Raw genomic sequence first — 13616 nt, forward strand, 5'->3', positions numbered from 1 at the left:
CTCTTACTTCACACTTCTTCTATCAGTAGCCATTTCCATTTCCATTTCCATTTCCAGACTTTTGGACCTTTTATAACGTTCTTCTCTGCAACACGAAACCCCTGTGTTGCTGCTGCTCTGCTCTTTGTGTCTTGATCAGAATAGCTTCCTGCTTCCCGCATTCTTCTGAGGTTTCTTCTATATATAAATGTGATCAATGCTTGTAAGCTTCGTTTGTTTCTTTCCATTTTGTCTCTCAGTTTTTGGTTCTTCGATCGATCTCTTCACTTTTCTAGTTCGGTTGTTGAGTTAGAGAGTTTTTGTTTCCTCAAGATATAATTAATCTAACGTAACCAGTCTCAGAGATGATTCTTTTTTTCTCACTTTCTTTAATTTTTCTCTGGCTAGGATTATTGGTCTTCTACTGTGGTTTTGGCTAGCATTTTTCTTATTGAACTTCCGTTGGCCTTTTCTACATTCTTGCCGCCTCAGTTTTGGTTCTTTTCCTCGCTCTTTTAGTTCGGTTCTTGAGTTTGAGAGTTTCTGTTACATCTAAGAGGTGATTCTGTTTCGCTTTCTTTTTTTTTTTCTTCTCTGGCTAGGATTATTGGACTTCTACTGGTTTTTGGCTACCATTGCTCTTATTGAACTTCCGATGGGGCTCTTTAAACGTTGTTGAGGTATATCTATCCTTCTATGCTACAACCATTTTCTTTTCTTCTGCTCTTGCTGCCTTTGTCAATTTTTTTTTCTGAGGGATTTGAAACGACAATTCGACATGAACTATGGCCTCCTCCTCGTGGATAGGTTTGATTATGTTTATGCTTGTCTGTGGTGATTGATTTCTTGTTTACTCTAAGAACGGCTTGCGGCAAATCTTGCAAGACCTCTCGGTTAGAGTGCTAATTATTTCTGATGTTCTGCTCGTCATTTTCTTTGCTGCTCTGCTAAGTTGCGGAGATGAAATTTTCAGAAAGGCATTCACAGAGGATGATGCCATTGCATTTTTGCATGATTAGCCATCTGCTTGTGACTATATTGTGGATTTTTGGCTCTGAAACAAGCTATGTTTTTCGGCCTCCTAGGAGCTTAGATTTTTTTCAGGGTTTCCTCTACCCTTGCTTGTATTGTCTTGCAATATTATAATTTTATGGGTTTTACTTTCTAATTTTTTGTTTAAAGACACATTATTATTGTTTCTTCACCATAAATTATGTTTCTTTTATTAATTTTAGGTTTTGCAAAGACCACAGTATTGAGTCTTTACTACTTCTAGCTGGAGACATGGAAGCTACATCTCACTCTAAAAGAGCAGATAGAGTACATAATTGTGAATTTAAGTGGGGTGAAAGTCGTGGAGATGGTGGGACAGATAATGAGGTCCAATTTTACAAGTCATTTACGTATGATGGTGTAGAATACTCTTTGTATGATTGCGTCTATATGCATGTGCATGGACTAAATGAGCCGCAGGAGCCTTATATTGGGAAACTTGTGAAAATATGGAAGCTGCGAGATCATAGGAAGTACATTAGGGTCGTATGGTTTTTTCGGCCTAATGAGATACTTAATTGGTTAGGAGATGATGATGCATCACTCAAGAATGAGATATTTTTGGCGTGTGGCAAAGGTGAAGGCCTTTATAATGACAATCCTCTGGTAAAAAAAATTTCTTACCACCTACCCTTGCCCTAAATGTTGTTTGTGTTGTGATTTATATTCAAATTCAATGTGCTTGGAAACTATAAATTAAACTTGAAATCATCTCGGAATGGTGCCTCATTATTTTTAAATCTTTATTGCAATGTGGTTGTAAGTGGTGAGATTTTTCCAAGAGGGAAGTGAATGAAAGTAAGTTGGATGTTATCTATTTGTTTGCACCATTCAATGATTGTTGAGAACACTCTGCCCAATGTATTTTTTCGAATAATAATCTTTTCTATAAATTTTGCATTAGCTTATCTGAAATATTTGTTTCTGTCTCATTCCGTTCATTTGCATCAACTGAAGTAGGTAATTTTCATACTTGTATGATGAAAGGACATAGGGAAAAAGCAGTAAAACCTTTCTTTTCGATTTCATATTTCAACCTTGAAAAGATGATGTTTAGATCCTCAATGAATATCCATGATGGGTAAATGGCTGATCAATTTTTGTTCAAAACATTTTTGTCAAGGAAAGAGATACTTAATAATAATATAATTATATGTTATTTATAAAATAAAAATAAAAAACAAACTTATAAGTTTCCTGAAGTTTTTATAACTTTGTTTTTTTTTTTTTTTGGGGGGGGGGGTGGGTTGAGGTGTGGATTTGTGCATGGTGCTGGTTCCTCTGTCTCATTTTGGTTTCTTGTTTTAAAGGAATTCAAAGGTGTGGACTTTGTTTTTTAAATGATAGGATTTCCATTTTTTGAGAAATGGTTGATGAAATGTAATCTGCAAAGTGTGCATTATATATTCTAAATTTTGAGATGTCTTGACTGAACCACCATGAAACACTGATAAATTTAAGCACTGTGAATAAACCTACACCAAGAAGTGAATTAGTCTACATCTGCTGATGGATGAAAACTTGAATATTGTTCAGGATTTTTAAAATTTATTTGATTATTTTTATACGTTATCCCAAGCTGATTTTATGTGCAAACTCTTTACTCTTTTCCCTATTTTAATTTTGTTTTATATGTTACCAGTTCATTATATGCCTCTTTCTTTAGAGATCCATCCACAGGTTGATCAATTTTATCTTGTTCCTTTCTCTTCCCATTTTTGGTTCTGTAATTGCCTTGCTTGTGTTAAAACGTCTCTTGATGCAGACCATCCCACTGAGCTTATTTTAACTTGAGTGAAAACTATCATTCGTGTTATTTTAGGCCGAGAGTTCCTTGAGTAATGCAAATACATGCAAGGTGACAAGGTGACAAGGTGTCAAGGATTGCTATCGGACAGCGTATCTGAAAGTTGGATTTAAGAGACTTCTCATAGATGTATCAGAGAGATGCTGGATATGCTTTGATACTAATGGATATGCTTATGATACATGTGCAAAACAAGTCTTTTAAGCATTGTGCACCATAAATAAGAAATAAAAAAGAAATCTAACCAATGTTAGGTTATCTCTGTCTTCACGACATCTATATGATTCAAATATGTATTGGCAAGTGCAATATCAAACCTACTAATAAGTAATAGAAAACAATTATGCAAGAAGATTTGAAAAAGAACCATCTATTTGCACATTTGGATAATGACTTAAAAGTAACCCCTGAAGGTTCAAAACCAAGCAAGCAATACATAAGTATGCTTCTGGAAACAGCCTCTCTGTGAAAACAGGGGTAAGGCTGCGTACATTATGACCCTCCCCAGACCCCGCAGTGGAGGGAGCCTTGTGCACTGGGTACAGACAAGAAACATACTACTAAGTATTAAGTACATATACGCATTAACCATACTACTACTCTAGTAGTAACAGATTAAACAAGTATGAAGTTGTATGTAACTAGTAATAAAATGCACTTAGCAACAAACATAAGTATATATTATAGATGGAAATTCATTATAGAGGGTGGGCCTTGGTGCAACGGTAAAGTTGCTCCATTGAGACCAAGTGGTCACGGGTTTGAGTCTGGAAACAGCCTCTCTGCGAAAGCAGGGATAAGGCTGTGTATCAAATGATCTAACTATAGGTCAGTTTTTTTCAGTTTATATGTGACACTTGGCAAAAACAAGCAAGAAAAACTAAGATTCAAGCCCAATAAAAAAACAAGTTAACATATTTCAACCACCAGATTTTATGTTTATCTCTACTTTGATGAGCTTTAATGCAAATTTATTGCTTGCCTCTTCTTATATTGTTTTTTGAGTGTAGATGGGATCCATTTGGATTTTTTTGCCAAAAAAATCAAAGTAGGAAGAAGTTTTCTGTCAAAAACTGGAAATTTTGTGTTGTGGCAGCCTGTACAGAATGTATCGGTACCATATTGGTCTGTCAGTTATGTACATAATTTTTTTATGCATCGGTTCTGTATTTTATGGGCATAGCCAATCTCGATACTATCGGACCTTGCCATATTGATACTTGTCGGTCCTTATTGTATTGATACTTGATACCATGAATACATGTATTATTTTAAGACTTCATGAAATTGTTTTTGGAGTTATGCATTAGTATTTGCTACAATGGCAATCTTTATTGAATTTTCTATATCTTTATCAGGAAGTACTTGTTGGCAAATGCAATGTTGTCTGCACATCGAAGGACAGCAGAAATCCTCAACCTTCCGACATGGAAATGAGAAGGGCTGATTATGTCTTCTATCGTACTTTTGATGTTGGAAAACGCAAAATATCAAATAGATATGAGGATATAATAGCTGGCATTGAAGGTACATCCTCTATGTCTTCTCTTTTTCATTGCTCATATCTGAAACCTGTTTCTTAGTATATAAGCCTGAAGAGCCCCTCCCAGCATCCAGTTTTGATCCCTCCGTATATATGCTGCTCTTGGATCTTACATTTTATTTCAACTAAGTTAATTTTATTGGTCTCCTCACCCCACCTCACCCCTCAAGAAAAAGAAAAAGAACTTTAAGGTTAATAGGTAAATGTGGTGAGATAAATTCCCCTTAATCAAATCGAAAATGGGAAAAATTGTTCAAGTTTCTGTCAATGAACAAGAAACCCCTGTCAGATTGATGTACAAGGTCTATTTATTTAAGGTTTTTGCTTGCTTGTTGAGGGGTGAGTGATTAGGCTCTTTTACAAGTCGTAAGCCTAAAGAGTGAAAATCCTAGAGAGTAAAGATGAGAATAAGTAATGGATGTAATAGAAGGGAGAAATTAGGGAGATGTAAGGAAGGTAAGGGATGAAATCGATGAGGGTTATGGCCTTACATTTTTAGAGTACTATTATTAGTGGTTAGAACAAGAGTCATGTTTTGGAAAGAAAGATGCAAAACTGTGAATATGGCTTTTGAGAAAGGAATTTATATAATATAGAGAAGAATAAAGAAGCTTAGAGAATTTGAACATAAAGGAGTAAAGATAGAGAAAGTAGGATATCACCTAGGATTTCCTTGTGTTTCCATGCACGAGACTTGCTCCAAACAAGACTAATAATCACTGGATACAGCCTATACTTAAATTAACCTCTAAGGTTCAACTGCTTCTAAACTTGAAAAATCCAACTACAGTTTAACTAAAAAGGTAAATGATAGAAGTCCAACTAATGGTGAAAACATAGATCCTACTTTCAACTTATTTATCTGATAAAATCAGGATCTACCAGAAATTACAGATCTCAACTTGCTAAAATTAATTAAAATTGTCATATAGTAAATTAAGAAAAAAATTAATATCAAGCAAAGTTTAATCAAATAAAAGTATCCTTTTCGTGGGGATTGTGCTAACATCTCTGTCTTTGATTCTGCATGTAATTAGACTTACAGCCGATGTAAGCATTGTTGAGACTTTAAGTCTGTACCTTCCTTGAAATTTGTTCTTGAGGTATACCATGATCAAGATTCAAAGGCATAAGTCTTGCACCCATAGCACAGACATGTGCATGCAGCCATACATGTAGCATATGCAGCCCTCCATTGAATGGGATTGAAGTCTTCCCCATAGACCAGTAGCCCTTTGAACTTTCTGGACTTTTTCTTCATTTTATTTAAACAGGAATCAGAACAAAACAACTATTTTTCCATGTGGCAAAAGTCATATTGGGCTGAAACTTGCCATGCAAAAAGAGTTTAGCAGCAACATGTGCATCCGTGATGACCTGCCATCTCTGCTGCCTTGTGGGAGAATTGTGCATTAACAATATTTGCTGATTTTTAAGGATGGATAAATTTCTCCCATCTCTTCTAATTTCTCGTATTCATTGCAGTCAGGCACTTCTTCAACGCAACAAGTCATCGGAATGACAATTGGAAAACAGATTCCTCTTCCAAGTTAGACTTGCCTAAAGCAGTGGCAACTCTGGCAAAAGATGGGAAGCCTGGTGTCCAAACAAATCCATCAATGAAAGGTGACCTTTGACTCCAATGTTTAACAAATGTGTCTTGTCAAATCAATTTGATGACTTGTTTTTGGCACAGGTGCAGAATCGAAGAGAAGTATCGCTAGTGGATCAGATCAGGGACGCATTTCTGATGAATGGGTCTGGCCAAGGGTCACAACTTTTGACAAGAGTACAATTAAAACTGGAAACATTCCATCCATTCAAGTTGTGGATGAAGGAAACCTAAAATCTGTTCAGGATTCATTACATTTGGAAGCATCTGATGGTAGACCTTTCAAAAGAAGGAGACTTCTTCTTGGCACATCAGTTAAACCTTCGGAGAAACTGGAATCCAATGTGTCTCCTGCACTAGCAAGGGAAGAAAGTAATACCAATATCTTGAAGAAGCTTACAGTTGATCCCAAGGAGAGTGCTGCAAAGCCTCCAGGGTTTTTTTAGAGAATATCTCCATATAAATCAAATGGTGACACCAGAAAAGATCTTGTTGGTTAGGTAATGATTTCTACGGTGAGTTCCAGTGACAGCAACCAAGCTTTCTGGTAAAGCATATCGTAAACTTGCAGTAGAGGACATCAGAACTGAAAGCCAAGTAATAGATGTCACCAGAAGGCCAGATGCTGTAAACTCTCCCCCCCCCCCCCCCCCCAATGCTTTCTTTTCTCCTCCAGGGAAAGTATAATTTTGTTAAAGTGTATCAAGAAAGTGTTGAGTTAATGTATTACACTTGTACCTTCATTTATACCTGCTTTTGCTTCATTAATCAAAGATATGTATCTTTCCCAATGGTTTTTGTTTTTGGTATCACCTCTAATAGATGTATATGCTGTTCTCAGCCCTGGAAGGAAGAAATAGAGAGAGGTCATGAGCAAGGAACCCTTGTCCTGCTGAGAAATTTGGACTCATGTTATGCTTCAGCAGAAGTAGAGGTATCTATGGTACATCTCAAGTTGTAAGGTCTTAGAGGCTAAGAATTTAATTAAGGGCTAGTTTGTACTGTTATTCTTTAATCTCTCCATTTTAAGCTCTATTTTGCTTCTTTGTTTTCTCTCCTTCCGACGATTTTCTTTTTAATTTTCTCCTATCAAAAGAGGGGAAGGGGGAACTTGTTGAAAAGGTTTCAAGCACATCACCTTAAAAAAAAAAATTAGTTTTACTTGCTCTAGTACTGCCTTCTCAATTTTGCTATGTTCCAAAATTTTCTCTGTTTTCATTTTAAATGTATGTACCCAGAACTTTGCATGTTTTAAAATGTTTAAACCTGCTACTGGCCAAACGAAAGGCTTGAAGTCCTAAACATTATTTACTTCCTCTTTCTCTGTCGCTTCCATTTCCCCAAGTTCCTCTAATACGGGGGTGGACTCCACCAGGGCAGGTGTTAGAGGAACTTGGGGAAATGGACCTGGAGCAAATAAAGGTCTGGCGATTGGTTACCATTCATCATCCATTGCCCAAGCAAACCTCCAACTGCTTGGACACTTGTATCAGGTCTGGTCATCAGTAATTGGCTCGAGTTTATCAATCGGGTACTTTAATACCAATAAACCCTCGACATTCCTTATATTCTTATTCGATGTGGGATTATCTTTTCTGCCTTCCCCGTGGAACCCCAACAATGATGACATTGCTTTTCATTGGAAAGCTATTGCCCCCGAATGAACGGTTGAAAGTACAGAAGGTTCCGTCCGTCACAACATGTTTAAAGATTTAGTAAATTCTCATATAGATAAACTCCGTGTAGAGGAGATGAGGATGTTGAGATGGACTAGTGGTAAAAATAGAAAGAATAAAGTAAAAAATGATCATATTAGAGCTGATTTGGAAGTTGCTCCAATAAATGATAAGCTACGAGAAAATCATTTGATGTGGCATGGTCATGTTCAACGGAGGCCTTTGGATGCCCCTAATACGAAGGAGTGATTTGATTCAAATTGAAGGAATTAAAAGAGCCATGGGAGGAGAAGCAGTGAGGAAAGACATGCATTCTTTAAGCTTTGTATCAAGTATGACCTCAAATGGATCTATGTAGCCGGCCCCAATTAATTGAGATAAGCTGAGTTATTTGTTTGTTTGGAAAGTTCTCCCTCCATCTCACATTGTCGTCCCCATTTTTACGGATTTGGCTCTTGTCCTGCAGTGGGGGGAACTGGAGAGTCCAGCCCAGCTAAATGACACCAGAAACAGAGGTGGGGTGATCATTTCACAGGTGGTTCCCACCTGGGCCCCACATGTGAAATGACCACCCCACCCCCTGTTTTTAGGTGATTTTGCTGGGCTGGACGCTCCAGCTCCCGCCACTGCAGGACAGGAGCCGGATCCCATTTTTACTGTCCCAAATTGTTTGTCTTCCTAATATTTAAAGGATTTTAAAAGGTGGGAAAGCTGCTGGTACTAGTATCGAATAAGGGGGGTTTATGTTAGGACTGAAGTTTACCATATTATCAATTTCATTTATCCTATTGCGGTATTGCCTTTATTATCCAATTTGAAGAGAATCTTGTCATAAATAATGGGAGGATAAGATTGCAAAGTTGGGTGGTTTTTAATACCTTAACCGCCCATCCTCAAATATTGTTATATTTGATTGTAGAGTACAGTACATCTGAAAATGATCCGATAACAGGAAGAAAAAAAAAAAACAAGGTTACTTTATGTGTACTTGACAGGATTCTGGGAATACTTTTGGCCACTCCTAGTTTTTCAAAATAGTCCCTCCTGGCCATTATATGCTGCAATTTTTTCTTTCTATCTTCACTAAAATATCCTTCCAAAAACGGTTGACTACGCGAGCACTCTCATATGTCTATCTCTCTCGTCTCAAAACAAGAATGTAGAGGTGTCTTTTCAAATGGGAAGGCGAGAGATAGATTCATGGGAGTGTTTGTATAGAACTTTCTCCCTAAAGTTATGGGAGAGGGATGGATATGCAAGTACTATACCATATGTTAGCACCTTATGTGTCTTATCTCTCTCTTCCCCCCTTTGAAATGACTCCCTTACCCTTCAAAGGGGGAAGAAAGAGATAGACACAAGGTGCTAGCATACGGTATACTGCTAGCATACCTAACCTTTTCCCTAAAGTTATATAAATCGTTGGTTAAGAAAACTTTAATATTATGTAAGGCGTTTAAGTGTACCGGTTTGCTCGAATGCATTGACTAAGGAAAGCTCTGAAATTCAATTTTTTCTGCATGTATTTGAATCAAACTTGAGATGCTAATCAAAACGACAAGATAATTATAATTTGTATTGGAATAGAATTTTAACTGAAAACATATCTTTTTGCAAAAGGGTGAATCTTGTTGTAATCAAAAGTGGTGAATTGAAAAATTGTAACTTTTTTCTAGTTGGTCTTTCTCTTCTTTTCAAAAGTACTTTTGATTGTCCCTTGTTTTCTCTCCATAAGTTCTCTGAGTTGGATAAAAAAAAAGGTTCTCAAAATGATTTGAAAGTGACTTGCCAATATGTCATACTTACCATTATGTTATTGTCAAGAACTATCATTATCTTGCAGGATAAAAATGAAAAAATCCTCTGCAGTGCCCTAATCTGGCGATGCACTGCAGTGCGGGCCTGAGAGCTCATCCCGTGGAAGATGCGACATCCAACGGTGCCAAGCTTGAGAAAAAAGAAAAGGAAAAAAACTGCCTTGCATCGAGCTCACACCGTTGGATGAGGTTTCATTAACGTGTCGAGCTCTCAGGGCCACACTACAGTGCAACGCCAGATGTCCACAATGCAAAGGATTTTAACCCAGATAAAATAGTCTGCAGTGCATGGTTTGTGCAATTCATTGCAGTGCAGCCTCCATAGGATGCCACGTGGAGGAAGTGAATCGTGCAGTTGAAGATTGAGTGCTTGATTTAAAATGCAAAAACCCATTTGACTACCCGATTTGAGAAATGACCCGCCTGACGGCTGAAACGGGTCTCGTGAAATCCCAAATCCCCTGGGATCTTACCTTGCGAAATTCGAGCTTCAGTCCCCTGGCCTCTTCTCTCTACTCCTGCTAGGGTTTTGAAGTCCAGATCTCCTCCCTACGACAGCGATCTTATCGAAGTATCCAACTATGGATTCCGTCGATTAAACCTAGACCATTTTTCGATGTCTTGCTACCGTGGATTAGAAACCCTGTGGAAGTGAGAAAATGAGAAGGAGAGAGCTTCGCATCTGGGTGAAATCTTCTACATTTACCCCAACTGAAGGGGGAAAAAAAAAGGGGTTTGATGAAAACAAAGGGGAATAAATCACGGTGCAGGTGAGGAAAGTGAGGCTTTGTATTTGCTAGATTAGGGCACTCTCCCCACCCTCTCCCTTTGTTCCTTCCCCAACCCCCAACTTCCCCGCAAGAGTATGATGCTACATTGCACCTGGACTACAATTACTATATAAACATCAAAGAAATGAGGCTTAAATGATATAGCCTGATAGGCTGACCGTGATGAATTGAGAATGAAAAGGGCAAGCTGCACAACACTAAAGACATAAATGTAAAATAAGAAAATCTATAGAACCAATCTGTTCAAAATGGAATTGATTAACTCCGATTTTGATTAAAACTGATCTTGATAAAACCTATTTTGGATCAAAATCAAAAGTATAAATGATTACAGAAACTTACCTCTTGTATAGCTTGATTAATTTTCTAAGCGGTAGTGATGGAGATACTGTAAGTAGTTGTTGGAGGGCGGTGATTTCTTCAAGAGAGCGGAGAGTTCTCATCTGTTTTTGGATCGACTCTTGTTGAATCTGTGGATCTACTTTTGGCGTTTCAAATCTGTTCGGTTTTGGTTTCCAGCGAAGAGAATTGTCTTCTTTTTTGGATCGACACTTTTTGAAACTGTGGATCTGTTTTTGGCGTTTCAGATCTGCTCGTTTTTTGTGCCTTGGTGCTTCTGTCTAGGTGGAGAAAACCAACCATTTCAGATCTGATCTTGGGGCTTCTGTCCAAGTGGAGAAGAAATACGTTGTTGGTGCAACTACAGATAAGTGCCTTAGTTTCCTTTTTATTGGATGAGTTTTTTGTGTTGCTCCACCTCAGGTGATTTGTCATTTTTGGAATTTTATAGTTATTAATCTGAGATCTCAGAGGTGACGATTATCCCTTATGTTTCAAAAATCCGTTGGATATTGAGGGAGTTATGGAAACATGAAGTTCGTGTAGTGCGATGAGCTCCTTGTTTTGAAGATTCGATTGATTTTCTCTTTCAAAGCAGTCTTTTACTTTCTCATAGTGGATCTGAAGTAGATATCTGGGGGGGGGGGGGGGACCATGCATCTGTTGCTGAGATCTGCTTCAGGGACCAATTGAAACAAGGCAGCTCTGATCTGATACAGAGTAGAATCACAGATCTTTGTGAGGTCTTGGAGGTGGTAGGAAAGCTGGTTCAGCTGGAGGGTAGGTGTTCGGCTGAAGGTCAGGTGTTGAAGGTGCTGGTTTAGGTGGACCAAGCAACGGATCTGGTTGATTCTAGTTTTTGAGAGAAAGTTGAAGGTGAGAGGTGGAGTTGAGTTGAAGGGTAAAAGAAATAGAGGAAGCCGAGTTGATTCTGACACTAGAGAAGGAAGTGCTGTCGATGAAGACCATGTTAGGTCGAGATTCAAAGTTTGGGTTTGCAGATTTTTTAGGGTTAATAGCGAATGAATGAGAGCAGGGGAAAAAAATCCGAGAGGGAATAGAGAGAAGACATCGACGTATAAATGAATACCTGTGCGGTGGAGTTGCAGGTCAACGACGATGGAGTGGGACGAAGGATGCAGCGGTGGTGGTTGAAGAAGAAGAAGAAGAAATAGTGGTGGGTTAGAAAAATAAAAAATTAGAATAGGGTTATTTTAATTGAAGGGCAAAGTTGATATTTAAAATGTATTATTTAACACCGTCCCTCAGGGATGTGATTGTATAATTTAAAAATATAGGGGTTGTTTTGTATTTAATATAAATTTCAAGGGATGATAATGTAATTTTTCCTTCTTTTTTTTGTGAGGCATATATATTGTAGTGATCTTTTGAGAGATATGAGAGTGAGGGTTTGTATTTGCTTCATAGAAATAATAGATTCATTTTAAAACTTGGCTGTGGATGTAGTTTTTTTTTCTTGGGGGTGAAACACGTAAATCTGGTCTTGTGTGTGTGATTTCTCTTCTGTTTTTTTCGTTTTCTTCTGCACTACTGTCATTCTGCTACGTTGTTTTTCTAACAATTATGATGCGAGAAATGGTGGGTTTTGAAAGAATCTAGTGAAGACAGTAAAGGAATTGAACCTTGTAAAGAGTAGTGACTGAAATTTGAGAAGCTTTGGTTAAGAGGGAAAGAAGAAAGGTGGGGGGGGAGGGGGGGGGAGGTGGGGATTGAGATCCTCTCCCATGCGGGACGGTGTCCAGCGCGGCTGGGGAGGCCTCGATCCACATGCTACTGCACCGGGATGTGTGCGGAGGTGTGGATTGAAGCCCTCCAGCCGCACGATAACCAGCGCACAAGTGTGCTGGAGAGGATCTCGATCGGGGGGGGATCGCACTAGGTTGAATTTGGTTGTGAGGAATGAATGGTAAGAAGATGAAAGGCAAAACTTTCTATCTTTATGTGAAAACGCAAAAGAAAAGAAAAAAAAAAAGAGAGCTTGAAATCAACGTAACACAGCTAAAGCTTTTCTTCATGCTTCAACGATACCTGTTGCCCTATTCCCCAGCGTATTACTTACCAGTCTTCCATCTTCCATCTTCCATCTTCCATCTTCCAACTTCCAAGGATGTAGGAGGAGCCGTGGAGGGGAAGTCGAGATAGGGAAGAGTCGTCTTCTCTTCAGGGTTCCGGCAGGTAAAGGGTAAACCTGATTGCTCGGATGGGTCTGGTTTAGTGAAATGAGCCCAACCATTTACAGCCCACGACGCTAGAGTGCAATTCCCCTCTTGCATGGGATTTTTTATTGTTCTTACTCTTACCAAAGCATGCACACCTCAGCACATCATTTATGAATATGCATTTTTTTTTCAGATGCCTCTACTGTTTGATTAGTATTTTTTGTTTTAAACTTTGACCACTTCCTCAGCATTAAGTTTGGTACTGGGTTTATTAAATTTGCTTATCCATTTTAAATTGCCAAAATGTTGAATCTTCTGGTGACATCTATTACTTGGCTTTCAGTTCTAATTACCTTCTTTTCTGCAAGTTTAGGATCTGCTTTACCAGAAAGCTTGGTTGCTTTGTCACTGGAACTCACCGGAGAAACCATTACCTGACCAACCTGACCAATTTTGGCTTCACCTGTTGGTTTATATAGAGCTATTCTCGAAAAAAACCTTAGAAGCTTTTCAGCGCTCCCTTTTGGAACCAACTCTATTACTGTCTTCCCTTGCCAAGGTAGGAGATGCATTTGAATTCCAGTTTCTTCGAAGGTTCAGCTGATTTGCCTAGAAATAGAAGTCGTCTCATTCTTTTCAAGATTTAAATCCAGATGTAATGCTTCCAGTTTTAATTGCATTCACGCCAAAAGTGTGACCCTTGACCAGACCCTTCCCAGCAGAACTGCGTCCCTAACCTGATGCACTGGCGATACAACTCTTTGATTCTTTCACTGATGGGAGATATTCTCGAAAAAGAGCCTAGAGGATTTTCAGAAA

General features: G+C 38.4%; 1 protein-coding gene across 1 annotated transcript; it reads left to right on the plus strand.

The window, feature by feature from the left end:
* The first annotated feature begins 550 nt into the window (after positions 1-550).
* On the plus strand, positions 551-7054 carry LOC122651095 (protein ANTI-SILENCING 1-like). Its single transcript, XM_043844427.1, has 6 exons — positions 551-660; positions 1217-1638; positions 4198-4366; positions 5868-6008; positions 6079-6621; positions 6836-7054. The coding sequence occupies exons 2-5, from the start codon at positions 1264-1266 to the stop codon at positions 6438-6440; spliced, it is 1047 nt and encodes a 348-aa protein (XP_043700362.1). The 5' UTR covers positions 551-660; positions 1217-1263; the 3' UTR covers positions 6441-6621; positions 6836-7054.
* The last annotated feature ends 6562 nt before the right edge of the window (positions 7055-13616 follow it).

The sequence above is a fragment of the Telopea speciosissima genome, chromosome 2 (genome assembly GCF_018873765.1).
Source record: "Telopea speciosissima isolate NSW1024214 ecotype Mountain lineage chromosome 2, Tspe_v1, whole genome shotgun sequence".
Lineage (NCBI taxonomy): Eukaryota > Viridiplantae > Streptophyta > Magnoliopsida > Proteales > Proteaceae > Telopea > Telopea speciosissima.